General features: G+C 40.3%; 1 protein-coding gene across 1 annotated transcript in view; it reads left to right on the top strand.

Annotated features, from left to right (window-relative positions):
• The window catches only part of RASSF8 (Ras association domain family member 8), a 100,766-nt gene extending 75,615 nt beyond the window's left edge, over positions 1-25,151 (top strand). The window contains exons 3-6 of the mRNA XM_070410532.1: positions 12,519-12,724; positions 17,069-17,958; positions 19,954-20,098; positions 20,933-25,151. Coding sequence (XP_070266633.1) covers positions 12,622-12,724; positions 17,069-17,958; positions 19,954-20,098; positions 20,933-21,054 — 1,260 coding nt within the window. The 5' untranslated portion in view covers positions 12,519-12,621 and the 3' untranslated portion in view covers positions 21,055-25,151. The remainder of the gene's footprint in view (positions 1-12,518; positions 12,725-17,068; positions 17,959-19,953; positions 20,099-20,932) is intronic.
• The last annotated feature ends 2,782 nt before the right edge of the window (positions 25,152-27,933 follow it).

Genomic DNA, 27,933 nt, shown 5'->3' with positions numbered 1-27,933 from the left:
TCTTAATCTTGGGTATGGTTAGATGGGTGTGTTTGAAATTTATCACACTTAAATTGAATGTTATGCTTCAATTAAAACATTTCTTTGAAAGTCCAATTTTACCCTAGACATGTACACTATATCCCAGTGTCATCCCCAGTCACTACCTAAATAGTGCCTTATCACCTGGCTGCTGCTTTCCTTCTCGCTGAGGAGGGAGCAAGAGGCAGGTTTTAGTGGCCCCTGGAGGAATTCTTGGCCGTGTTCTTTACCCATTTCATTCCATGGGTTGGTACTTCTGCAGATGACCTTTGGCCAGGATTATCACTAGATTATCAGTGCTTGAGCTTTGCTCTCTACTCTGAAAATGCAGGACTTAATCAGATATGCTAATGAAGTGCAAATAAATTTATTTAAACATAAACAATAGGGTGTTTTCCCCTTAAGCAAGCAGTTTGATCTGGAAAGTGTATTGGGATTTTTAAATGGTTAATTGCTTCAGTAGCAGTACCCTGTAGTTGAGCCTTTTATATTTATTCATGTGCTCTGGGTTAGGCGTGTAGCTTTCCTCATTCAATCTGACTGCTGATTGACGGGTCACAGCCATCTTCTCCTGGTGCTGTGGTTTCTGTAAAGGGCAGGGAATAGGCCTAAGCACAGTTCTATAAATAGGATACTATTAAGTAGAGTATCACTTTAGTCAGCATCACTGACAATATTTACAATAAACATCTGGTCTTTTGCCCCGACATTTCACAGTACACATCTCAAACTTAGTATCTATCTTCTTCAGTAATACTGAAGGCCCACTAAGCAGTGCAGCGCTTCCTAAGTTATTTGAAGTTCACACGTCCCCAACTAAATGCAGAGGGCACACAATATCTAAAGAGAGTGGCCACTAATGATAGGGTGAGGAGTAGTGTGGCAATTTGGAACAATAGCATTATTTGTTTTATTACACTGAATAATTAACCTTTCTATTAAAATTATGGTAAATACCTATAACCTTTAAAGGAATTTTAAATATATTTTTATTGACTTCAGAGAGGAAGAGATAGAATCATCAATGATGAGAGAGAATCATTGATCGACTGCCTCCTGCACGCCCCCCATTGGGGATCAAGCCCACAACCAGGCATGTGCCCTGACCAGGGATCAAAGCGTGACCTCCTGGTTTATAGGTAAACACCCAACCACTGAGCCACACTGGCTGGGCCCTGTTACTTCAAAATATAACCAAAAGATGCACCTATTTTTGCATATCATCTAGGGATTTAATTACTTAATTAGATTTTCTTCAGGAAATAAGTAGAATATTCTAAAGCAAAATTATTATTTAAAGGGTAAGAGGAAACTACCTTTTCAAGTTGTTTGTTTGAATAGATACTTTTTAAATTTTTTTATGAAAATTTATTTAGAAACTCAGAGAGGTAGAAGTGAACCTTAGAAGAAATGGGCGGGCTCAGGAAACAAGTTACAGCAAAAGGAGAGGGAGGGAGGGAGAGAGAGAAAGGACTTCAGAGATGAACACGAGGAGAGGTTTGGGCCGCTGCTGGGTGGGGAAAGCATGCTCTTTGGAAAGAAGGGGGTGTGCTCCATAGAGAGCCACCGGTTTTCTATGAATTGAAATATTCCAGATTCTTAGGAAGTAGGCATCTTTCTTTAGTTTTGCCAAATATAATCTCTGGCTTTCATACTCTTAAAGAATTTAGTACTTTATCCACTGAATAAGTTTAGTAATGAAATCTTTTTTAAAAGCATTTAAACTGTTCTACTTTATTTGCATTAATTAAATCTTAAAATTAAAGTTAGTACAAGTTTTATAGTCTGGTAACCCCTTTCATCCAAGGAGCTAAAATTTTCCTTTAGTAATATATTTATTTTATTACTATTTCCTCCCCTAAATATTTTATTTTGGCTTTGAAATGTTTACCTATTAATTTAGCTTAGAAATATATACCTGCTAAGGAACATGTTTTGATATATAAAGTTTGGCTATTTGAAGTCACTATTGTGGCTACAGGTTAAAAAAAATGTTTTTTTGAAATGTTTACACACATAATTGTAACTATAAAAATTTTGTGTCAGAATTGATCGGCTCAATATTTATGATATTATGAATAAGAAGCCCATGGTGATTTTGACTTCACAGATGAAAAATACATTTTTTTTTTATCCTCTATTAAGTAAAATGGTGGGTTTCACTGCAGAATATCATAAATACGAAAATCAGGAAACCGATTCATTATACCTGAATGGTGTCTAAGATATTGCACATAATTCGCTGTCACTTAAGTGGGTAAAAATCACTAATAAAGAAGCCCACATACACTCAGGTTTGGATAAGAAAGGATCCTGCCTTGCAGACAGCCTGTTGTAGTAGAAAGGGCGTTGACACTGGTGGGCTGGTGATATTGCCTCAGATCCCAGCTCTATTCCAGCAGAAACCTCAAGGGCCAGGGATGCATTATTAAGTCAGATTTGATTATTGAACATCTGCTCTTTGCTACATCCCAGTTCTGTGGCAACAGTTAGGTCAAATATATTATCTAGTTTAGTAGTATTGGAATTTATAGATCCCATGGTCACATCTGCTTGAATACTTTCTCTCCTGAGCCAGGATTGGTGATTCCAAATGTCCTTGCAGACTTGACCAATAACTTATCTTATAAACTAGAGGCCCAGCACACAAAATCTTGCGGGTAGGGTCTCTAGGCCTAGCCTGTGATCAGGGCCATCTTCTGCCCGTTCACCAGTCACCAGGCCAAACCCGCCTCTGCCGCCCGGGCAGGTAGGTCACAGGTGCGTCCCGCAGCTTCAGTCAGCACGGCAAGTTGCAGCAGCAGTAGCTACGGTGCAGCGCCTGCATGAGCGGCCTGAGTGGGCAGCACGTTCCATCAGCAGCGGCCCGGCGCACGCGCATGGAGGTGAAGTCGCCAGTGCCCAATTTCCCACCAGCCAGAGCCCCCAAGCAGCCGGGGATGAGCTGGGGATCCCGACAGCCTGACAGCCAGCCCGGTTCCCCATTCACCATTGCTGATCTATCCGAGCCTACGGGCTGCGGGGAGGGACCAAGAGGTCAGCCGTTCCGCCTGCGTGCCAGTCCCAGTCCCACCCCACCCCGCCGCCACCCACCTGCTTCCCCATGGTTCCCTGTTCGCCTGTGGATGGGGGTGGGGGGTAAGGGAGGTGGGGAAGGGGAGGGACCGAGAGGTGGTCAGTGCACCTCATGGCGACTGATCGGTCGTTCAGGTCATTATGCTTATGGTCCCTGGCCTTTTATTATATAGGACAAGTAGCTTTTTAGTGGTTCTGCGCATTATCACATTTGGATCTGCCTCCTGGTGGCTGAGCAATATTGGACGAGTTACTGATTTCTCTATACCTCTGTTTCCTCATTTAGCTCAATAACTTATGTCACATAGAGCTACAGATGGGTATAGAAAGGATTACGTAAAATAGCATATATGTGTATATAACAGTTACCTTTGCATCTATCACATAGTAAGAGTTTAGTAGGTGTTAGCTATTTACTATTTTTACTGGCTAGATTCAGTAAAAAACAAGGATGTTTTCCTTTGAAGTGTTGGTTTACAATGAAGGTAGCAAAGTATATCTGCTTAAGAAGAAAGATCACTTAAATCTATCTTTTAAATATCACCACCTATACTGATGTGTTGTTTTATTTTTTTTTTTTTCAGTAGAAGCACATTATAACATTATCTGCTTATTGGCAGTTTCCTGCCGATTCTGAAAGAGAGCACGAAATAGCACATGTAGCAGAAAGCACAATATAATCGATGCCAGAGTTCAGGATTTTTCATGTTAAGATTTTGGAAGTATGGTCTCTTGTCCCAGACCTGGGAGCTTTACCAGGAGTTAAACCATCACAGAACTTGGCACTACACACATGCTTTCAACTATTTCTGAAGGGCCAAAAATGAGGCTGGGACCTAACAGAAGATGTAATTGCAAAACAGATGGCTTTTTATAGTACTCTAGCAAGAAGTGGAACCCAGTGGTCTATTATTTTTATGTTTCTTAAGAGATTTCTGTGCCAATAAAATTAAGTTGCAAGGTCTCAGGCTGTTCCACCTACCATAAACATTTAAGAAAATTAGCAAGAACAGACCACATATAGGTTTTTTATGCTAATGTTCTTATGTCAGTGGTAACCCCCATTTTATGGTCTGGTTTAACTAGAGTTCTTTACAAGAGCAACTCCTTCAATTACATCTGTACTGGGCACTGGATTTATTTCAATATATGTAAAGCTTAGTCATTTAATTTCAGATTTCAGAAAAATCTAAGTTAATATTATGGTATTCCAAAGGTCGGCTCTGCTAGCATCTATCCACGTGACTTTGATCCAATGATACGATCTGGCCAGGCCTCAGACTTCTGTGTTCAGTGAAATGATGGTACTAGTTGATGGCCAGTGGGTTGCTAGCTCTGATGCTCTTTGAAATGAGTGACCTTTACATGCTTGAAGGAAGGCCTTTCATATGCCCATCCCTCTCTGACATCTGTAGGTGTGAGGAATCCACAGCTTCCTTAGAACCAAGTGGAACAAAATGTATTTTTTAGTGTTGTTGGTAGGCTTGTGTCTTGAGAAGAAGAATATGGCAAGGCTGGAATGGTAGAAAGGAAGTAAAAAGAGAAAATGCATGTGCCACTCAAGATTAGTGGCATTGTGTGGTGGAATGTGGCCTTCCTGTTAAAGTTGACCTGGGTACTACCACTAGAGAGATTGCAGCCATCAGGAATTGGCTTACGTAAGGGCGATGAAGGCCATTGGAGGCCTTGATCGAGACTGAATTGTGTGTGTCTGCTTGTTCCTTCCCATCATTTTTGTGACATCCCTTCAGACCTACTACCCATGGGTTCTCTGACCTCTCCATGCCTTCTTCTCTGGCCACTCATTCCAAGGTATGATGTTTTAGGCTTAAATACTGAAACAAAACACTTACTCCATTAGTGTTCTGTGAGCTAGATATAAAAAAAAAAGAAGTCAATCTAATAGACATATTCTTGTGTTACCATGAGGTATTAGAATGATTTTACACATAGTTACTATGGGCAGCAGCGGTGGGGAGGGGACAGAAGAGGAAAGAAATGACTTTTTGGTGGTGTCAGTTAGTATATTAGACTGGCAAAAGGAATTATTTTGAAGCTGACCTTACTTTTAAAACTAGCCCTAGTTATTGGAAACATATCTTTGTTTTCTGATACAGGAAATTGTAAAGAACCTGCTTTTAAAATTATAATTATTGCATATTAAGTCTGTATTTTTGCTCAGAGTGATAATTGACTGGTCAAAATTTATCCAGATTGTTAGTTCATAAGTAAGTACCATCCTAGCAAAGTACTTTATTTCTAAAAGGTTTTGATAATGTTTTATGACCTGTTGGTTAACACTCTGGGTAGGGGAAAAGTTTTGGTACCTGATTATTAGTAATTCTAATAACTACTATTCAGAATATACTGTGTTCATTGTGCTGAATTTCTCTCTGTGTTGCCAAAAATACAACAACAACTAGTGGCTAGCATCAGCATTTCATTTCATTAAAGTAGCTGATTGTGAGGACTTTATTATAACTCAGTTTATCTGTATACTGGTTTTACAAAGAATGCAATGGTATGCAATAACCTTAGATCTTGAGCAAAACTAGCAATGAAGGAAATGTTAAAATTGGCTATAAACTATTTGTCAGTATGCTTGTGTCTAGTGTCCAGGAAATAATGGAATTTACACAGTAGATTTTTTTTAATTAAATCTTTATTATTCAGATTATTACATTGGTTCCTCTTTTTTCCCACCATAACTCCCCTCCACCCAGTTCCCACCCCACCCTCCGCCCTCACTCCCCACCCACTGTCCTCATCCATAGGTGCACGATTTTTGTCCAATCTCTTCCCGCACCCCCCACACCCCTTCCCCCCCCCGCAAGAATAGTCAGTCCATTCCCTTTCTATGTCCCTGATTCTATTGCAATCACCAGTTCATACTGTTCATCAGATTATTTATTCACTTGATTTTTAGATTCACTTGTTGATAGATGTGTATTTGTTGTTCATAATTTGTAACTTTACCTTTTTCTTCTTCTTCCTCTTCTTAAAGGATACCTTTCAGCATTTCATATAATACTGGTTTGGTGGTGATGAACTCCTTTAGCTTTTCCTTATCTGTGAAGCTCTTTATCTGACCTTCATTTCTGAATGATAGCTTTGCTGGATAAAGTAATCTTGGTTGTAGGTTCTTGGTATTCATCACTTTGAATATTTCTTGCCACTCCCTTCTGGCCTGCATGGTTTCTGTTGAGAAATCAGCTGACAGTCGTATGGGTACTCCCTTGTAGGTAACTGACTGTCTTTCTCTTGCTGCTTTTAAGATTCTCTCTTTGTCTTTTGCTCTTGGCATTTTAATTATAATGTGTCTTGGTGTGGTCCTCTTTGGATTCCTTTTGTTTGGGGTTCTCTGCGCTTCCTGGACTTGGAAGTCTATTTCTTTCACCAGGTAGGGGAAGTTTTCTGTCATTATTTCTTCAAATAGGTTTTCAATATCTTGCTCTCTCTCTTCTTCTGGCACCCCTATAATTCAGATGTTGTTACGCTTGAGGCTGTCCCAGAGGCTCATTACACTATCTTCGTATTTTTGGATTCTTTTTTCATTTTGCTTTTCCAGTTGGGTGTTTTTTCCTTCTTCGTATTTCAAATCTTTGACTTGATTCTTGCGATCCTCTGGTCTGCTGTTGGGAGTCTGTATAATATTCTTTATTTCAGTCAGTGTATGCTTAATTTCTAGTTGGTCCTTTATCACAACATCGAGGGTCTCACTAGATTTCTTGAGGATCTCACTACATTTATTGGCGGTCTCACCAGTCTTTTTGAGGATCTCGCTACATTTATCGGCAGTCTCACCAGTCTTTTTGAGGGCCTTACTAAATTTATTGGTGGCTTCTAGACAGTTCTTTAAAGACCTTAAAAGTGTGGTTTTGAACTCTATATCCAGCAGTTTGCTTTCCTCCATTTCTGTCATTTGTGTCCTGTTTCTTTGTCTCGGCATTTTTTATGCTTCGCCGTGTCGATAGAGTGCCTTTCTGTGCTAAGTGTCCCAATTGCCTGAGGTAGACACTCTTGGTGCACCCCCTTGTGGGTTTTGTGCACAGTCTTGTTGTAGTTAAGCCTTGATTGTTGTAGTTATCACTGGGAGGAATTGAACTCCAGGCCAATTGGCTATGAGAATCAGCTGTGTCTGCAGTGGGAGAACTTCTGTGCTGGAGACACCCCTCTGGGGCAAGATTTTCTTCAGTGGGGCTTTGGTGCTCACTGAGTCTGCCTCCTGAGTGTGTCTTTTATGGTTCCACGGAGCCGAAAACTGGATGGTCCCACTCTGACCTCTGGGCTTCCTGGCTCCTGGATCTCTAGGGAGGTGCTAATCTAGCCTTTGCCTGCGGCTATCAAGCAAAAGCCTCCCTGCAGGGCTTGGGCGGGGTGGGTCCCACAGGATCAACAGGGCGGGGCTAGCAGTTATGGCTGCTCTCAGTCTTGCCGTCAGAGGCTCTGCTTCTCAGTGTCCTGGTAATCGCTGCAAGCCCCTCGGAGAGAAAGCTGCCCTCGAGTTCCGACCGATGCCAGACAGTCCCACTTCTCCTGTATGAGTCTGGGTCCCTAGAGACTCACCCAGAACTGGAGCTCAGAGCCTGAGACTCCCTCCCGATTGAAAACAACAACTGCGCCCTCAGCCGCCAGCCTGCTCCGCATGCACCTCCGCACCTTAGTATTTTACTTCCGTACTGTGCCTCCTCTGAGTCTCAGTATGCTTTTCTCTTTCCTTCTAATTGTAGAATTTCCACTCAGCCAGCCTTCCTGTGGTTCTGGGTGATGTCTGTTCCGTCTTTTAGTTGTATTTTTGAAGTGGTTGTTTGAGGCAGCAAACTCCGGTGTTTACCTATGCTGCCGTCTTGGTTTTTTCTTACACAGTAGCTTGATGTTTACCATCAAAGGAAGTTAAACTATGTAAAAGTATGCAGTCAACTCTTGTTATTCACCAGGGCCTTTGGTCACTACAGTTTTGTCAAGTGATCAATACATCACCTTGTTTTACATCGTTTTCTGTTTAAAAACACCATATATATATGTGTATATGTGTGTGTGTCTGTGTGTGTGTGTGTGTGTGTGTGTGTGTGTATGCGCCTAACATGCGAAGTGTCCCCTCGGGAGTTCAACCAGGAGACCAGGAGTTTGATCACTCAGTATGACGTGTGCTGACCACCAGGAGGTGGCATGGAACGAAGGAAGGCCCCAGCTGACAGCTGGGGAAAGGAGGTCCCGTCTGGCAGCCAGAAGGCCCCAATCAGCCCTGATCACCGCCCAGGCCTAGGGATCCTACCTGTTCATGAATTTCATGCACTGGGCCTCTAGTCTGTATATATATAAACCCTAAGCGACTGGTCGACTGGTTAACCATTTGACCGTGATGCACATTGACCACCAGGGGGCAGGCACTCAATGCAGGAGCTGCCCCCTGGTGGTCAGTGTGCTCCCACAAGGGGAACACCGCTCAGCTGACCAATGGGTGCCAGACGCCCAGCTCACGGTTGGCGTGCGCGGCTGCTGTGGCGCAAGACTCTCCCGCCTCCACAGCAGTGCTGCCAAGCAGTGGCGCGGCAGCAGGCACAGTGGGGCTGGGATGAGTGGGAGCGGCGCCCGGCCCAGGCTTGGACTCCTCCCCAGCCTCCTGTCCCTTTGTGTACTACTACATCCCTCGGGGGATGTCGGACTGCTGGCTTTGGCCTGATCCCTGCAGGCCAGAGGCCCAGGGATCAGGTCGAAACTGGCAGTCTGACATTCCCCGAAGGGTTCCGGATTGCAAGAGGGCACAAGCCAGGCTGAAGGACCTCACTGGTGCACGAATCCGTGCACTGGACCTCACAGTTAGCAGCACTATAACTTGTGCTGGAACAAAACTTACCTAGGCACATCACAGCTTTCTTGCATTTAGGAACACTAGATAGTACTTTATCACAATGCTTGGGGGGCATTTAATCAGTGAAATAACCCACAAAAATGCAAGAACATAACACTAAATAGACTTTGACAAGGACACTTGTTGACAGTATGAAAGCAGAAACAAGAAGGCAGAGCAATGACTTCCTCAGCTGGGAACTCAAATTGTTTACTGCTGTGTACATGTCTGTAAATGACTAAAACATGCCAGAAGTGTTAGTTCGGGGGTTAAAAATAAATTTTAGTGCCCTAGCTGGTTTGGTTCAGTAGATGGAGTGTCCGCTTGAATACTGAAGAGTACCAGGTTCTATTCTGGTAAAGGGCACGTACCTTGGTTGCAGGCTCAATCCCCAGCCCTGTGCGGGGCTCATGTGGTAGGCAGACAATCAACATGACTCTCTCACATCAATGTTTCTCTCTCTGCTTCTCCCCTCCCTTCCACTCTCTCTAAGAATAATGGGAAAATATCCTCAGGTGAGGATTAACAGCAACAAAAAACATTAGTGGATGATTTCACAAATAAGGAAACCATGAATAATGAGGATTGAATGTAATTGCACTAATCTTGGGGAAATGTTTCCATAAATTCAGATGCTTAATTCCAATAGGCTTTTAAGATATTAAATGGTTGTTGGTTAAAGAACACTTGTTCAGCAGTAGCAAGTTACTTAACAAACTTAGTTCTTTATTATCAAAATTATTAAAATGATAGTGCTTTGAATATAGAAACTTCATAATGAAAACACATACTCCTTATATTAATACCCTCACTAATAGAACCTTACTTCTACCTGCATCACTGTTTCCATGGAAAAAAAACTATTGCAAATTCCAGCTGAGGTTCCAAAGCCTGTTTGCTTCCTGAGGCTTTAGTTCCAATGATGACCTGCCCATCACACGCGCCTACAATGTAGGACTTTCCCCCTCCTGTCTAGTTCTGGGCCTGGGAGCAAAGCTTTCGGAGTTGGGCTTTGGAGGATCTGAAAGAAAGAACGGGGAGTTCTAGGGGCCTCTGTTGGGAAGATAGATTCTTCAAATGACTCTCATGGTTCTAGGGACACTAGGCATCATTGTCAGTACAGCCCCAAACTTGACAGGAGCCATTCACTAAAACCAGTGGCCCTTCTAGAAATAAAATGTGGGGCCATGTGGGTCATTGATCTGATCCATGAAGGCATTTTTCCTACCCTCCTTAACGATTCAAGGTTGTATTATATTAGTGGTGTTAAAACAAAAACACAGACTCAGGTCTTCTCTGTGATGACTCACGGTAGGAAGTCTCTGATCCAGTGGTTAAATACCCTGCAAGTTTATATTAACTTGGGCAGTGTTATTTGTGCTCAGTGTTTTCCCACATCACTATACTCTGTAATAGTTAACAGATGGACATGTGTTTTATGTTCATTTGTATTCACTTAATGATTAAAAGCTCAAGGTGAAACTGTGGTAATTTAGATGGGAAAATATGTGGTGGTGTACTAAAACCTTTGTGGAAACTAAAAATGTGCTTCTTAAGTTTCCTTGAAATGACAGGTTTCTTTGTGAGGAGACAGACTTTTAGTGAGATCTGCTGTCTTTCTTGTTAGGTTTCCCGTTTAAATTTTTTTAATGATAAGAGACTAGGTATTCAATAGATTTTAATGCAACTGAGTTTTTCTTTTTAAATTCAGCTCGTTTATTTATTTTAATCAAATAACTTAAATTTAATATATTAATTTAATACTGTATATATATATATATATATACACACATATATATATACATATATATATACACACACATACACATACATACATACACACATTTATATATTGTTTGGCCATTTTTTAAATCTTAATTTATTCCAAGACAGAATAATTCATATTCTAATTCTAGTAGGGAGTGTCTAGCAGAGAAGGAAACAAATTTTGTTTTAAGTCCTAACTCTTCTCTGTTTCCTTTCTTTAAATGTTCTCTAAATGGATTGGGGACAGTAGCATATAAACCTCTTACTTGAAGTGTAGAGTGCACACCAGCCCATTAAAGGAGCTTTCAAGACTTTATTTACTGTGTTTCTTACAATTCTTGGCTTTTAGAAACCTTTTTCCCCAGAAACTCTTAACAGCTCACAGGGCTTCATAACTGAGGAGCGCAGTTACGGGAATCAGCTTGTCATGGGCAATGCCCCGTTCTCTGGTTGCATAGGGGTTTATGAAACCGCCCTGGCACTGCAGAGCGCGCTAAAGCACGTGCTGGGAAATAACATTCGGCCGGTCCTTCCTCTTGTTTTCGGGATGACAATAACTATTTTTGTAACTTCCCTAGAGAAAGTAGGAATATTGTTAGGCTTATTCTCCTTCAACTCACATGTATTCTGACTCATCTGCCCAGGTGGCCAGGTGGCCTAGAACTGTCTTAGGTCCTGTAAGAGAATGTGCATAACTCAGTTACTGTTTGTAGTAAATACTACTTTACAAGAAACATTTTTAGGGTTTCTAAAATAAGCTTTTTAATAAGGCATTAATCTCGAAACACCAATGCTGTTGTAAACCTCAACTTCATGTTCTTTCTAATTAAGTCAGTGTGTATTACACCTCATAAACGTTAACGGTTTTTTAAAACCACAGAAAAATTGGACAATCACAGGACAGTGGACAAACAAATTATAGTTGATTAAAGATTTAATGCAGGAAGAGTTGAGATTTCCATTACCCACAGGAAAAAGAAGCATGTGTAATTAATTGATCTTTAGCAGGCTCATAATGACACTCAAATAGAAGAAATCAAGGCATTCGGCTTGACTGTAGGAGAATGTAAAAATTTCTGCTTAACATGCAGTGCAGCTAAACAAAACAAAAAAATAACTGGGAAATGGCAAGTGTAACAAAAGGTTACGGTTTATATTATTAGAATAACTTATAATTTCAGAAACTTGTCAAACCCTAATTAAGTAAATGAGAAAAGGACATATATGGGGAAATTGTCAGCCATCAAAGGAATTCTTTTCCTTTAATATTCTCTGTACACCGGAGCCTTGTGCTGTGCTTTGTGAAGACGGCACTCAGTCCCTCGGGGACGAGAGGAAGGCAAGGGGCACACGGAACAAGGAATGCCATGGCGTTATGCACACGCCTCTGCAGATGCTGCCAAGGCTGTAGAAACTGGTTCCATTATGTATGATTCCTAAAACGACAAAAACTTTTTTATTTCTCTTTAACCTCAGAAATGATTCTAATGAAACAATTTTTTTTTAAAAGAAACAGCTTATATGTTGAGCAATAGGACTTAATCGAGCAAATAAGATTTATTTACCTAATAGAGAGTGTGGCCTTATGATTAAAATTATAATTATGAAAATAGTAACATGAAACAATGTCATGACAGGTGGCTTCAGTTGCATTCATGTGGCTGAATTCAGTTCTGTAAAATAAGGAAGCACGTGGTCATTGATGGTAGGATCATCATATATTAAAATTTGTTTTGTGTAATATTTGCGTACTAGAAGAAATCCTAAGATTCATTCTATTAAAAATGTGTTTTCCTCTTTTTAGCTGACTGCACAGACTGCCTTCTCCGTGTTTCCATAGCCAGAGACATGACCTGACGCTATTGATGACCAGTCTCAGGGCCCTTGGGTGACCCGGCTGGTGCACCATGGAACTTAAAGTTTGGGTGGATGGAGTTCAGAGGATTGTTTGTGGGGTCACCGAAGTCACAACTTGCCAGGAGGTTGTAATAGCCTTAGCTCAAGCAATAGGTAAGTGAATTCCCTGGTGTCTAAGATAAAGTGGTTTATGGGTCCTATTGTTGTTGTTTTTTAAATATTGATTTCTAACGGGTTTTGTACATTTGCTTTCATGATATCTCATAAGCTCACTTTTACTTTTACTTATCACTGTTCCGTGTGCTTAGGTAAATCTGTAAAGACCCTGCCTCTCTGGTTCCCCCCAGATTTTACTAATCTTGAGTCTAGAGCAGCCGTGGGCAAACTACGGCCCGAGGGCCGGATCCGGCCCGTTTGAAATGAATAAAACTAAAAAAATCGTACCCTTTTATGTAATGATGTTTACTTTGAATTTATATTAGTTCACGCAAACACTCCATCCATGCTTTTGTTCCGGCCCTCCGGTCCAGTTTAAGAACCCATTGTGGCCCTCGAGTCAAAAAGTTTGCCCACCCCTGGTCTAGAGTCTATACTGCCTTCCCTTCTTCTGTTTATCCTAAACAATTGTTTCTGGAATGAAGGATGTCAAAACCTAGATTCCTAATTCCCAGGCCCCTCATTGGAAAAATCCTATTTACTGTTTATTCTGTATACGTTTAGAAAAAAAAATGCAACAAATTAAATAACATGGTTTTTCACTAGAAAGGTAATGTGTACTTTTAAAATCTTACCATATAGTAAAGATGAAGTTGTCAAGTATATGCTTGCTGGCTCCATCTTATTCAATTACCCTGTGCACTTTTTCTTCTTATTTGCTCCCAGTTTATCTTTATCACATTGTCTGAGTGTTTTTTAGTTGTCTAAAACCCTTTTGGAACATAATGAAGGCATCTACATCTATATCGGGAAAGCCAGTAATGTGGGTTCAAGTTTATATTTGCATCTTAAATCCATTATTTGGCAAGCACGTATTCAGAGGAAACTGTTCAGCTCCATGCTAGGTGTTCGGTGCATCTTTGTCTTTGAACTTCTCATTAAAAGTTTATTTTATGTCATGCTAGTCAATATATATAAAGCCTAATACACAAAGTATCCTCTCGGGAGTTCAAACGGGAGACCAGGAGTTTGATCGCTCACTATGACGTGTGCTGACCACCAGGAGGCGGCGTGGAACAAAGGAACGCCCTGGCTGGCAGCCAGGGAAGGGAGGTCCAGGCCAGCAGCTGAAGGCCCTGATCGGCCCTGATCACCACCCAGGCCTAGGGACCCTACCCATTCATGAATTTCATGCAGTGGGCCTCTAGTTTATATTGAAAGCATGTCAATTTAGCTCAGGGTTGAAACAAGCCAGTTTAACATTTTATAGAGACAAGTGTGCCACCTGCACTGTGGCAGGTGCACTGTTAGAAGTTGGCAATGCCATATACAAAGATAGAGGGTTTCTTTTGGTTTTGCCTTAAATACTATACAGCACACTCCTATATCAAACAGTGCTGGAAATCCTAGGCTTTCACATCTAACAAAATGTTCTTGCAATTGGAACTAATACTAGGTTATGGACTTAAGTTTATTTATTAAAGGGGAGAATTCAGGTATTTAATTTTATTTCGTATCCTTTGCAACCACCTTACTTCAGTAATTGTCCCTTTTAAAAGTTTCACATAATTTATTTTAATTAAATATTAGTGTGGTTGTTTTTTTTTCTTAGTGAAAACTAGGATTAGAAAGTGTCAAACGTAACTTTGTGATACTTGAGAATCAAGCCATGGACAGTAGTAAAAACAAACCAACAAAAAAAAACAAAAGGCATGGTACTTGAGGAGTATAGCAAGCTGCATTTGTCTATGTGGTAACCACATTTTTTGCACAGCTTTTCAAAGGAAAAATGCCCAGATGTCCCAGGTGTGAGTTTATCTGTTTGCACTCAGGAGTATATTTGTTAGTGAACAAGTTGAAAAGAAGTTTTAACAGAATCTGCTCCCCATTTTTGCTTGCTTAATGTCTCAGCCCAGACCTGTTTTGAAAAGTTGACAACTTGAATGAGGATGTTTTATGATATTTCTCCAAGGCTTAACAACTCTTTCTGTATCATAAATACTTCATTGAATTAAGAATTCATCTAAGAGATGACTCAGCTGACAGCCAGCCAAGGGCTGTGGCTCCTTGCTTCCATCGTGCCTAAGATCGTCTCAGCATCAAATGCAGGATGCTGATACCCACTTAAATATTTATATGTCTTGTAATGAGAGTTATTGGTATTCAGTCTAAACACTAAATTAGAATTTTATAGGATTTGGCCTAATCTCTACTATAAGAAATAATAGAGAGTTTATTAATTAGGGGAAATTGCTGTTGTAACAAACCCCAGGATTTCTGTGGCTTAACAACAGTAAAAGTTTAGTTATACTATTAGCAGAGTATAGACTGGCTGCATGTTTCTAAAAAATGTATAGTGAAGCAACTTTAAAAGACTAGTTTCTTGGGTTTAAAGCCACCTATGTACTTTACGGTGGCACGATATATATATTCTGGATTCGGGATTGTTGAGTTTTCTGGGCAGCTGCAGTTACCTCAGGAAACCACCGAGATGAGCATATGTACACAAGTTGGTAATCTGATGCAATGCTCCTACGCAGTCCAGTCAAACTGGAGCTAAAGAGAACGTACTTTGATACAAGCTGTTGGATGTGACTGGTAGTATAGAAAGAATACTTTCTCCTTGGACCTTTGACTATTTGACAGGTTAGATTTAGGTGGTAGAAATAGAACCGATTCTGAAACTACAAGAGACAGAATGACTGCTACTGGACCTCTGTGTCGTCCTCTCTCTCTAGACTAGTACAGTACAGCCCCTCTAATTCCACCCTGGAGCCCTCCCGTGGTCCCTCCCCCCGGCCGGCCCCACCCTTGATGGGCCCCCATCAGGGTGGGGCAGGCCGGCCACCTGGACCCCATCTGTGCATGAATTCATGTACCAGGGCTCTAGTGTCTTTAATAATGGCTACCACATACTGAGTACCTACTGTGGGCCAGGTGTGGTAGTAGGTGCTTACTACACTTGACTCTGACTCTTATAACCTGTGAGGAACTGCTACTCTCCTTATACAGAAGTAAAGTTATGCTACCTCCAGTAGGCAATTTACCCGGAAGTAAGTCTCCAGTTGTTTGCCTCCAAAGCTCCAACTTTTCAGCTGCACCCACCATTCAGGTTTCCTTAAAGGAGAACATTGCACATGCTTAAAAAGCAGTATCATTCTTCATGTGCTCCTTCTGAATTGCATGCATGGGTGTTCATATTTACATATCCAGATTTCCATGTAATGACACAGTAATTGGGAAAATACTACTGTTGGTTCAGAAGCTCATGAAATTAAAAAAGAAGGCAGGAATGATAAATCAATAGCTATATATGCAAGCACTATAATTTCTAGATGGCAGGGTTAGTTTATTTTTTTGTAATAACATTAACTGCTAATGGACACTTCTTTTTATTGAGATATAATTAACATGTAACATTATATTAGTTTCAAGTGTCACCTAAATGGACACTTTTAACAAAATTAATATAATCCTTCTGAACCACTCACCTTAAGTGGAAATATTTAGGAAGTCTGTTCAAGCTAATGGCATGATATTGTCTTCTGAAACTTTTATCTTCCATAATTTCTAGTTAGGCTCAGTGTATTTTTTTATTTAAATGTGAATGTATTCTGTTTTTGCTTTTAATACCATTTTTGCCTTTTAAATTCTTTAGAAGAATCTTTGAAGCTATTACTACCAAAACAGAACAAGACTTCTCTTCAGGCCCCGCTTTTCATGGGAAGCTATTTTGAAGGGTTGTTTCTAGTGAGGTGATTTGTTTTACTGGCCGCAGGTGTGCAGGGAGATGCCACGGTGTGAACGTGGGTTTGCCGGCCCTCATGGGGAGACAGGAAAGACCTGTCCACCTGGCTGCATGTGTCCCTTCAGGAGGAGAACTGAGCCTCCGATGTGCAGAGAACGCAGAGGATTTACCAAGTAGAGGTTTATTCAGGTTTCGCAGTTCTACCTGGTTCCTGCGACCAGGTCCTTAGGGCTTCCAGTGGGACATCCTGGTGTCCTCCTTGGCTTCGGCTGCAGGTCCTGCCCCAGGCCGGAAGGTCTAGCCACCAGGTATTTGACACGAGTGTCAGGTTCTCATTGAGGTGTAAAGAATTAAGTTGAATTTCATAGCAAGTCTGAAGAGCATATGCAGTTCACATCCTGTCAGTTGATGCTGTTACATATGTTAAGGAGTTCAGTGTCTTCAAGTGAAAGTTTCAGAGGCAGTGTGGGCTGAACCTTGATGCTAATCAAAAAGAGACAGTTATTGAGGAGCGTCATTTATTTCATTATTTTAGCTATCGCATGTGCCATTTTGACGGTTTGTTCATATCTTTATTTTTTTTTTAAATCTAGGTCGAACTGGAAGGTACACTCTAATAGAAAAATGGAGAGATACTGAGAGACATTTGGCACCTCATGAGAATCCCATCATTTCCTTAAACAAATGGGGGCAGTATGCCAGTGACGTGCAGCTTATTTTACGTCGGACAGGGCCGTCTCTCAGTGAGCGGCCCACTTCTGATAGCGTGGCTCGAATTCCTGAGAGAACTTTATACAGGCAGAGTTTGCCCCCCTTAGCCAAACTGAGGCCTCAGGTTGACAAATCCATCAAACGGAGAGAACCTAAGAGGAAATCGTTAACATTTACAGGCGGTGCCAAAGGGTTAATGGACATTTTTGGAAAAGGTAAAGAAACTGAATTTAAGCAAAAAGTGCTGAATAACTGCAGAACAACAGCAGACGAGCTAAAGAAGCTGATCCGCCTGCAGACGGAGAAGCTTCAGTCCATTGAGAAAGAGCTGAAATCAAATGAAATAGAAATACAGTTTTGGGAGCAAAAATATAATTCTAACCTTGAAGAGGAAATTGTCCGCCTGGAGCAAAAGATCAAAAGAAATGATGTAGAAATCGAAGAGGAAGAATTTTGGGAAAATGAATTGCAGATTGAACAGGAAAATGAAAAACAGCTGAAGGATCAGCTTCAAGAAATAAGACAGAAAATAACAGAATGCGAGAACAAATTAAAAGACTATTTGGCCCAGATCCAGACGATGGAAAACGGTCTTGAGGCAGAAAAATTGCAACGGGAAGTCCAGGAGGCACAAGTCAATGAAGAAGAGGTTAAAGGGAAGATCGGTAAGGTCAAAGGGGAGATTGACGTTCAAGGTCAGCAGAGCCTGAGGCTGGAAAATGGTATTAAAGCTGTGGAAAGATCTCTCGGACAAGCCACCAAACGCTTACAGGTAAGCACATTTTTACAAAGAAAATGATCATCTTTTTTTTTTATTATTGATTTTTTACAGAGAGAAAGTGAGAGGAATAGAGAGTTAGAAACATCCATCAGCTGCCTCCTGCACACCCCTTACTGGGGATGTGCCCGCAACTGTGGTACATGCCCTTGGCTGGAATCGAACCTGGGACTCTTCAGTCTGCAGGCCGAAACTCTATCCACTGATCCAAACCAGTTAGGGCGAATGATCATTTTTTTAAAAGCATCTATTTTTGACATCTCTGATGAGTGTCCATTTTCTCTTACATTTAAAGTTAGGCACCTACCTTAGTTTATAACTTTATTAGAATTCTTGTGACTTAACCATAAAATTTAGATGTGAGGCGAAACCAGAGAGCAGAAGCCACACTGCCCCTTGCTCCAGGGAGGGGCTGTCCCACTGCGGTGGTTGCAGCGGCAGGTAATTGGATATCGGAGAATACAATCTCAGCTGGAATGGACACTAATGATGCGATAGTGAGTCTCTAGCTTCTTTCAGAGCTAGAGAAACCAACGCCAAAAGAGATTGCCAAGGATTGGTTTACCAAGGATTGTCTGGCCAGTTGGCCGCTTATCTGTGGCTTCTTCATTGTTGCCAACCCCATCTTCTTTCCTGGGATGAAAATAGTCCCTTCCCTCCTCCCCTCTCCCATTACTCTCCTTCGCTTTCCTGAGGAGAAGAGCACAGAGGCCCACCTCTGACTTTCCCCTCTCCAGTCTCAGTCTCAGAGCACTTATATTTCTTCACATTTACCCTGGTCACTCAACTTACGTTTCTTGGATATCCGTTCTTGAAAAGACAAGGTGGTGATGTTATGGAAGTTGATGTGAGAAAGACACCATTGATTATAGCATGGCTACTTAAATTCAAACTAAATAAGCTGTTTACAAGCATTAAGTAAATTTAAGGTTGTTTTTAGTGGAATTTGCCCACATCTCAGGTGCTCGACAGCGCGTGTCTAGTACCTCCTGTGGAAGCCTGCTGTTCAGGGTGCGGTCCATGCGGCTCCTCACACTTGTTAGAAATTCACAATCCACATTATAACAAGATCTCCAGTTAGTACCTGTGCACATTGAAGCTCTAGAGCAGTGGTTCTCAACCTGTGGGTCGTGACCCCTTTGGGCGTCGAATGACCCTTTCACAGGGGTCGCCTAAGACCATCGGAAAACACATATATAATTACATACTGTCTTTGTGATTAATCACTATGCTTTAATTATGTTCAATTTGTAACAATGAAAATACGTCCTGCATATCAGATATTTACATTACAATTCATAACAGTAGCAAAATTACAGTTATGAAGTAGCAACGAAAATGATTTTATGGTTGGGGGTCACCACAACATGAGAAGCTCTCCTGGCCTTAGACCTTTCCAGCTGTCCAGACTTGATCTCCTTTCTCTACTCTTCATTCATTTCTCAAAACTCCTCCTCCAGAGCTTGAAACCCCCCGTAGTGAGAATCCTGTGGGAACCTTGCTTTCCTCCTGCTATGCTACAAATCTCAGTAACGGACCTCATGGGAACTTCAGCAGTTTACAGAAAACAAGAACTCTGACTCTCATGGACCAAAGGGCTATTCATTTTGCAGTCAGTTATGAAGAGGATGATAGGGCAGTTTCATTGTTAACAGCTTAGCAAGATTGCTGTAAGAACTGGAATGGTGGAAATCAGTATTTTATTGATGAAAGTTTATAGACCTATCACACTTACTTCATCGGGTACGTAGTGCGTTCCTAGCAGATGAAAGCATCATTTAAGAGTCCAGGCTGTCTTTGATTTGCTTATTTTTTGGCCCAGGCCGCATAGAAAGTGACCTCTGTACCCGTTGTAGCTCTAAGCCAGACTTGTTCAGTGCACTCCTGTGATGGCGAGCATCCCACATCAGCCCTGCAGCAGACGGACTGTCACCAGGATGGGTGTCCAGTACTAACCCTCCAATCAGTAACACTCTCACTTCTCTCTAGGACAAAGAACAGGAACTGGAGCAGCTGACTAAAGAGCTGCGGCAAGTCAATCTCCAGCAGTTTATCCAGCAGACGGGGACGAAAGTGACCGTTTTGCCAGCGGAGCCCATTGAAGTAGAGGCCTCACACATAGACATAGAACGGGGTAAGATGTGGAGAAATCTGTTTTTCACTTTATTCTCACCTGTTAACTATGCATAAACATTTGGCATTCAGTAAATGTGTTATCCTAACCATTCCAAGCTAATTCTCTTGGGCCATTTTTAATTTTTTTTTTATGTACTTACTGTTTCTGGGGAAAATCAATAGTATTTAGGTTATTTATTTACTTAAGTGAGCATGAAATGACCAGATCTTATATTCTTTTCCTGAAGTATGTATGAGTCATAGCCTATTTGAGGGTTTTTTTAAAAATATATTTTATTGATTTTTTACAGAGAGGAAAGGAGAGGGATAGAGAGTTAGAAACATCGATGAGAGAGAAATACCAATCAGCTGCCTCCTGCACACTCCCTAGTGGGTATGTGCCTGCAACCAAGGCATGTGCCCCTGACTGGAATCGAACCTGGGACCCTTGAGTCCGCAGGCCGACGCTCCACCCACTGAGCCAAACTGGTTAGGGCACCTATTTGAGTTTTAGCTTCTCTCTGTTCCTAATGCCCCTTCTTCCTCTCCTAAAATTAATGAATTTGACCTGATATTTAAAAGACACTTCTAAATCAGTATATGTATGTGGTCTGAGTAGCCAAGAAAGAGAAGCAAAGTGCTCACCTTCTTTAAAAGATCAGTAACTGCTCAAATCACTGAAAACTTGGTGTATCAGCTGAGAGGGGCAAGCCTGTCACCCCAGTACCCACAGCGGATTGTAATTGCCTCTGTATGTTCTTTGATTCCTGGTGGCAGGAAGAGTTCTGATTGTTCATATTGCTAAGTACTCAGGTTGATGAGCACATCTGATGACTCCTTGTTTCCTGTTTAGAGGCAGCATTCCAGTCTGGCTCCCTGAAGCGGCCTGGTTCATCTCGGCAACTCCCCACTAATCTTCGGATTCTGCAGAATCCTATCTCATCTGGTTTTAATCCTGAAGGCATATATGTATAACAGTATCTGTCTTTGGGCGAGAGACCCAATAAAGGTACCACGGACAGTACAGATTCTTTCTTTGATTTGTGCCAATGACAAACAGAGATGTATTTCACAAGCCACCATGTCTTTTCCTGTCCTAAATTGCATACCACTTGGAGCCATACCCTGTGCACTGATGCTAAAGAACAAAGAAACTCTTTCCACACATGAACAGTGTTGACATTTTTATCCAGCAGCTGTAATGCAAAGCCTTCATTTTTATGTGTAGCCTTTTGAGAGCATTAGGAAAGTATTATTCTGTGTGTATACATTAAAAAAAAAGTGACTTAAGAGTGAAGAGAAGTATGTGACTGGCTTAGTTTAATTTATTCCATGTAATCAATTAATGTGTGAATGTAAGTGTTTTACTGTTTTTTATTAATACTTACCTTGTGACCGAATTACATTACATACTTGTGATTATGACTTGTGCATGTGGCCAGGCTCCCCCCGTAGAATGCTGATTTACAAGTGTCAGAGTGTGCTCCACCATCGCAACGAACTCCAAGAGAACCCACTTGGATTGACTTTGTGACTTGTCCTAGCCATTGCTTAATTGGTTGAAACAATTCAGCATTTCTTTTTAATCTGGAGTTTAATATTTTTTCTTTACAATATTTTCAGTACATGAAGGACCACATACCAGAACAGAAATATTTTCGTGAGGTAACTTGTACGTTTAAAAGGTGTGCAGTGCTTCCGACACTGTAGGACAGAGACGGGAATGCTGAATATCTCTTCAAACAGGCAAGGGGGTTCCTGCTACCTTATGTTATGCCCCTGCCCCGCCTTATCCTTTTACTCTCATGGATCCTCAGAATTGCCATAATATATAAGTTAGAGATATCTGAGGACCAGGTCAGTCTACTTTAGGAAGATTTCTTTAAGTGATGTATTTTTAAAATGGCCCACTTCCTTATTGTAGTCTTCCGGTGTAAGCGCCTGTGGGGAAGGTATTACTTGCACATCATTTCCTCTGTACGTTGTAGACTATTGCAATTTCTCCAGTCACTTAGAGAGCGAGAAAGTGGGTTGGAGTTAGGTACTTTTTTCCAAGGAAATAAAGTTAAATTCAGTGTTTGTTTTCATTTTTGAGCTTGACTTTTATAGGACATTAATCTCCATTTGTACATATATTTTTTTATTTATGAAACCAAAAACGAGTCAGCACCCCTCTCATGAGTAGTGATTAACTTAAGACTCACAAGTAATATCTAAATGGATGTGGTCAGATACCTCTTAGCCATTTTTACATTCCCTCTGATAACATTAAGATCTTTTTCTGAAATTTCTAGTTTTTAATTCTGAGGAAAATACATCTCTCAATTTCTTACATGTAACAAAGTAACAATGGATTAGTATATTAATGCCATGGTAACAATAAAAAGATGTAAGTTATAGCTTATGCATGAGGGCAACTTTGGATGTTTTAAATGCATTTCACTTACTTTTGGTTTAATGAATGCTGAGAATGCTGCTATATTTAGGTTTCCAGTGGAAATTTCTAAGAATGGCTATGAAAATATATAGAAGCTTCTAGAGAACTGAAAGTAAAATGCAGAATTGCCTTTTCTAGTCCAGCTAAATGGCAGACCTCAACTAAAGGTATTACTTTCTTTGGATTATTGAGTTGACCTTGCCATTATACTATTTTGCAAATGACTTGAGAAATAACTGATTCTTAACTAAATAACCACAATCTATACACATTTGCTCTCAATTTATAATAGTTATTTCATATTTACATATGATTGAAAATTATGAGAATCAAAAAATCAAAATAATTTGTAGATTTTGTGACAATAATGATTTATGTATGCCCGATATATGCCTTATTTTTAAAGGGTTCCATCCTATACTAAGAGTCATTTTGTTATTGTTATCCAGAGAAATTGTGATCTTATTCACAAAGGAAAATATTTTTATAAATTGATTACATTCTATTTAAATAAAAATGTTAAAAGATATGTTAAATTTTGCAATTATAAATTGTAAAGATGCTTGGCATGCCATGAGAAACACAGAGTCAACACCAAATTAATTGTTATAAATTCTTATCAGCAGTAATCTAATAATTCTCAAGAGAGGCTGGCAGCATCCTTCCACCTTGCAGTGGTCCTGGGTTCCCCAGCCTTGCATCATGGCAACCTCTCTGATAACTTCATCTGAGTTCTCAGTAATCTCTACAAATCTCTGCCAAGTAATCTCTACAAATCTAATTACAGATAAAAATATTTCCTCAACGAGAAGAGGTAAAAACATGAATTTGATGAATGCATTAAGCAGCTGTGCTTTTTAATCAGTTATAGTACCTCTGGAAGCACACCTCTAGGAATATTTTCTAAGTCTGTTTTTAAAATAATGCAAAGAAAACCCATCTCCCTAGAACATCTTAAAAAATATTTTAGTTGTTCCTAATCATTTTTATCCATTGCGAATACAAATGAGATAGATTAAGTGCCACATCTTTGGATACATCTTTGTATAAGCCACATCTTTGGTGGGAGCTGGGCAATAGTATACAAAAATACCAAATATAAAATTTTGAATCTGCGGAATATTCAGGTTCTAAATACTAAATTAGATGACAAGTTCTTTGTTATTTACTGCAAGTTCTTTTATTGCAGTTTTCTATAAGTATTAAAAACATTAGAAGGTAAGTTTTTTGTGTGTTTTTTTTTTTTACCAAGGAATAATATGAAATAGCATTAGTACATATATGACCCTTTAAGTATCTGCTGTCCTCAGAATGATCTGTAGTGGGTTGCCAGAGTCCTTTTGTTGTTCTTAGGAGATACTTTGGCTTATTAGCAATTTTTTGTGTGTGTGTGTCTTGATGCACAGAGAATTTACATGTGAGAGACTTTGGTTGGTATTAATAGGAGTTACCCATTCAATTCCCCCAGTCATCACTGAACTAACCATCAGTTCTCATACTTCAAATTAGTCATAGTCATAAACTAGAGCTTAGACAATACTGACACAGTAAAAATATAGGATGACATGAAATGTGAATTTTAACAGTGTTCAAGAAGAACAAATAAGCATTTGCTTCCAGAGCATACATTTTTTACCTGCATTAAAAGAAAATTTTCCAAAAAAAAAATTTTCTTTGTGAATAAGAGCAAAACAGTCCTTAGAAAAAAGGAATTGTATTAAAGCCTTTTCTGTGAATGTCTTTCCAAATGAGAACTATAATAATGGATTGAGGAAATAATACGGAAAAAGCAAAAACTCTTGATTTCAGGTATGCAGAGGGTGTGGGCAGATGGGCAGTTCCCCGTGTGCATTGCCTTTGAAAAATTGGGCCTTAATTTATATGTAAATAGCAATGCTGTGTTCACATCCCCCTTCTACCTACTAAGTTGTCTTTATTAGTCTTTATTGTGTAAAATTTCACTCATAAGTATTACTTTTGTATTATGTCCATTTTTTAATTGCATGTTTATACTCTTTGCTACAGTATTGTTGAGTTTTGGGTAAAGGCCATCAGCTGTATGGAGAAGACAGAACAATCACTATTTATTCAGAATTGCTGCTTTACATTTCCAGAAGAGCTTTCGATGCCAGGACAGTGGCCGCTGGAAAGCTGCAGGAGCTCTATTCCAATGCATTTTATATATTTTTAGAAACCAAATAAATGCAGATAACTATTTAGTATACTAATTATATTAAACCAGCAGAAATATAAAGGCAATAAAGTATATACATATATATATGGGGGGAAGGGAAAGATTAAAAAAATAGGTTTACAACCAGACATGGTGATAGCCCTAAATGTATTTCTCAATCTGTCTTTCTTTATTGACCCCAGGAGGATTTGAGTTGCTGCAGCTTTAAACAGAAAATCACCGCGCGTTCACTAATTGTGGACACATAAATATGCTTTTAGTACTGCTTTGCTTATGTACAAATAAAATATCTGTAGTCTGTATATTATATGTAATTATTCTTTTCTTTTGACTTCCACTTCAAAGTGTATATTTTCTGATTATTATCATGAGCTGTAAAACAAAAGATCAATATCTGATATTCTCCCAAGTAATAAATTTTCAGGATTCATTGGGGCATTACATTGCTGACTTGTTTCTTATGTGTTTAATATTTTAAAATATAATTTTATTTCCTTTAAAAGATTCAAAAGACAGTCTGCATATCAGTAACACAAAATTACATTTTCCTAAAAGTAATATTAATATAACTAAAAAATTATCTGTTGCTGAAAAAGTAGCTGTTTCATCCAAGTGAAACTGAATTAAGAAACTAAATGCCTCCCTTTTATTTCAAAAGTAAAAGAAAAAATTCTTGGCCGAAGCCGGTTTGGCTCAGTGGATAGAGCGTCGGCCTGCGGACTGAAAGGTCCCAGGTTCAATTCCGGTCAAGGGCATGTACCTGGGTTGCGGGCACATCCCCAGTAGGAGATGTGCAGGAGGCAGCTGATCGATGTTTCTCTCTCATCAATGTTTCTGACTCTCTATCTCTCTCCCTTCCTCTCTGTAAAAAATCAATAAAATATATTTAAAAAAAAAAAAGAAAAGAAAAAATTCTTGTCACTGAAGCTCTGTATTCCCAGATCTTCAAAACCATAAGGGAGAGGAAGAGAACTAACACTTTAGTACCTACTGGGTGGGGGTACAATAGGAGGGACATTCAGCCCCCCCCAGGGGACTTCCCCAAATCACACAGCTGAGTAGTAGTTTACATGGCATTGAATTTGTACCTTTGAGACACCAGAGTGCTTACATGTATTCTGCGATAAAGCTGCATACGCTTACCAGTGCCCATTTTCTGCACTTAATCTCTCTTTAACGTGGAAGTATGTAAATTGTCATTTATATGTGTGTGTTTTTTAATTCTCACCCAAGGATATGTTTATTGATTTTTTAGAGAGAGGAAGGGTGAGAGAAACATCAGTATGAGAAACATCAATTGGTTGCCTTGCATATGTGCCCCAACCAGGGACAGAACCTGCAACCTAGATATGTGCCCTGACCTGGAATCAAAGCCCAAACCTTTTGGTGTATGGGATGATGTTCCAACCTACTGAGCCACCAACCAAGGCATCATTTATATAGTTTTTAACAGAAGTTAGATCTTGATCAAGAAATTATATATATGAATAATAGTTATAAAAGCAAAGGTTAAATGAGAAACTTAACATAATTCAAAATATTTTATGTCCTAGCTGGGGGACTTGTAGAATTTGAATTACTCTTCCTGTCCTCTTAGGTCTTATGTTTTGTTAATGGCAGAGGAAGAAATAAAAACTGTTCACTTAACGCTTCCCATGCTGCCCGCTCCACATATTTGTGCTGCCAAGGGAGTCCTATGAAATGGGCACCACACACAGCTCCTTCATGCTTCCTGCAGACATGAGCCTATTGTTGGCCAGGCACTGGACTGGAATTAACATGATTTCCTTTGCACCTCAAGGCATTACAGTCTAATGAGTACTGTTAAAGGAACCAGAGCAAAGTGCCAGGGAAACACACCAGGAGGTTTCTACCCCAGTTGGTGTTGGCAAACCCTAGAGAGGGATGTGAGCCAGGGAGTGCTCTCTGGAACAGACTAGAAGATGCAAAGATGAGCCTGTGAGGCTGACCAGACGGTGAAGGGCCAGGGAAGGCTGGTAGGTAGGCAGATACATCATGAAGAGCCTTGGTTGCCATGGTGAGGATCTTTCACTTTGTCCTGAATGCCATGGAAGACTTAAATATGGTAATGAAATATGGGTTAGCACAGCAATTTTCAACCTTTTTCGTCTCATGGCACATAAAAACTAATTACTAAAATTCTGTAGCACACCCAAAAACTATGTTTTTTGCCAAACTGACCAAAAAAAATAAGTATAATTTTGATTCATTCACACCAGATGGCAAGTGTGTTAGCTGTTGTCATTTTTTTTTATTTGACATTCTAAAGGAAAAGAGGTCCATGCCCCTGACTAAATAGTCAGGTATTGCATGTTTAAAAATTCTTGTGCCACACTGCTTGTAAATCACTGTAGTAACCTGAACTCAGAAAGCAGCTGTTGGCTTTTATTCTATAACAATTTTTTTTTTTGAGCATCTACTTTGTGCTTGAAGAAGACAAAAACCAAAAAAGTTGTAGACATCCTAAGTAGACAGTAACAAAAAGACTTGGTGTTAAAATGGTGGGGGCAAAATAGAAGCACTGAAGAAACCCCAGGTGTTTGACAGCTATCCACAGCCTCAAGAGGCTGGTAGGGATGGTACTGGGGGTCTCTGGACGAGTAGTCACACTGTGTTCCATGTGCTGGGGGACGGGAGGGGCTCTCCCCTTGTGGAGAGCTCCTGCAGTCTTTCCTGCAAGAATAGTATGGATTTGAAAGGCTCTTGGCAGCACCAGGATTACTCAGCCTTTGGTATGCTGGAATTGTACTCGACTTTGTGTTTGATACCAACCACTGTCACTCACCTGCCCTGAGGAGGTGTCCAGAATGATTGAAGGATTTGACCATGGTCCAGAATGAAAGGAAGTGAAAAGGGTAGACCATTCACATCGTCTCTGTCTATGCCAAGCCAATATATGAAAGTTTCCCGTAACAGCTGGCAGTGTGAAAGTCAAGCAAATGAAGCGGAATACTTAGTAACAAATGATTTTTTTAAATATATATATATATATATTTTATTGATTTTTTACAGAGAGGAAGGGAGAGGGATAGAGAGTTAGAAACATCGATGAGAGAGAAACATCCATCAGCTGCCTCCTGCACACCCCCTACTGGGGATGTGCCCGCAACCAGGGTACATGCCCTTGACTGGAATCGAACCTGGGACCCTTCAGTCCACAGGCCAATGCTCTATCCACTGAGCCAAACCAGTTAGGGCAACA

Source organism: Myotis yumanensis, unplaced genomic scaffold, assembly GCF_028538775.1.
Source record: "Myotis yumanensis isolate MYYU_CA2020_CCGP unplaced genomic scaffold, mMyoYum1.0.hap1 SCAF_3, whole genome shotgun sequence".
Taxonomy (NCBI): Eukaryota; Metazoa; Chordata; class Mammalia; order Chiroptera; family Vespertilionidae; genus Myotis; species Myotis yumanensis.
Note: the sequence above shows the minus strand (reverse complement) of the source record. Positions and strands in the feature narration are given on the sequence as shown.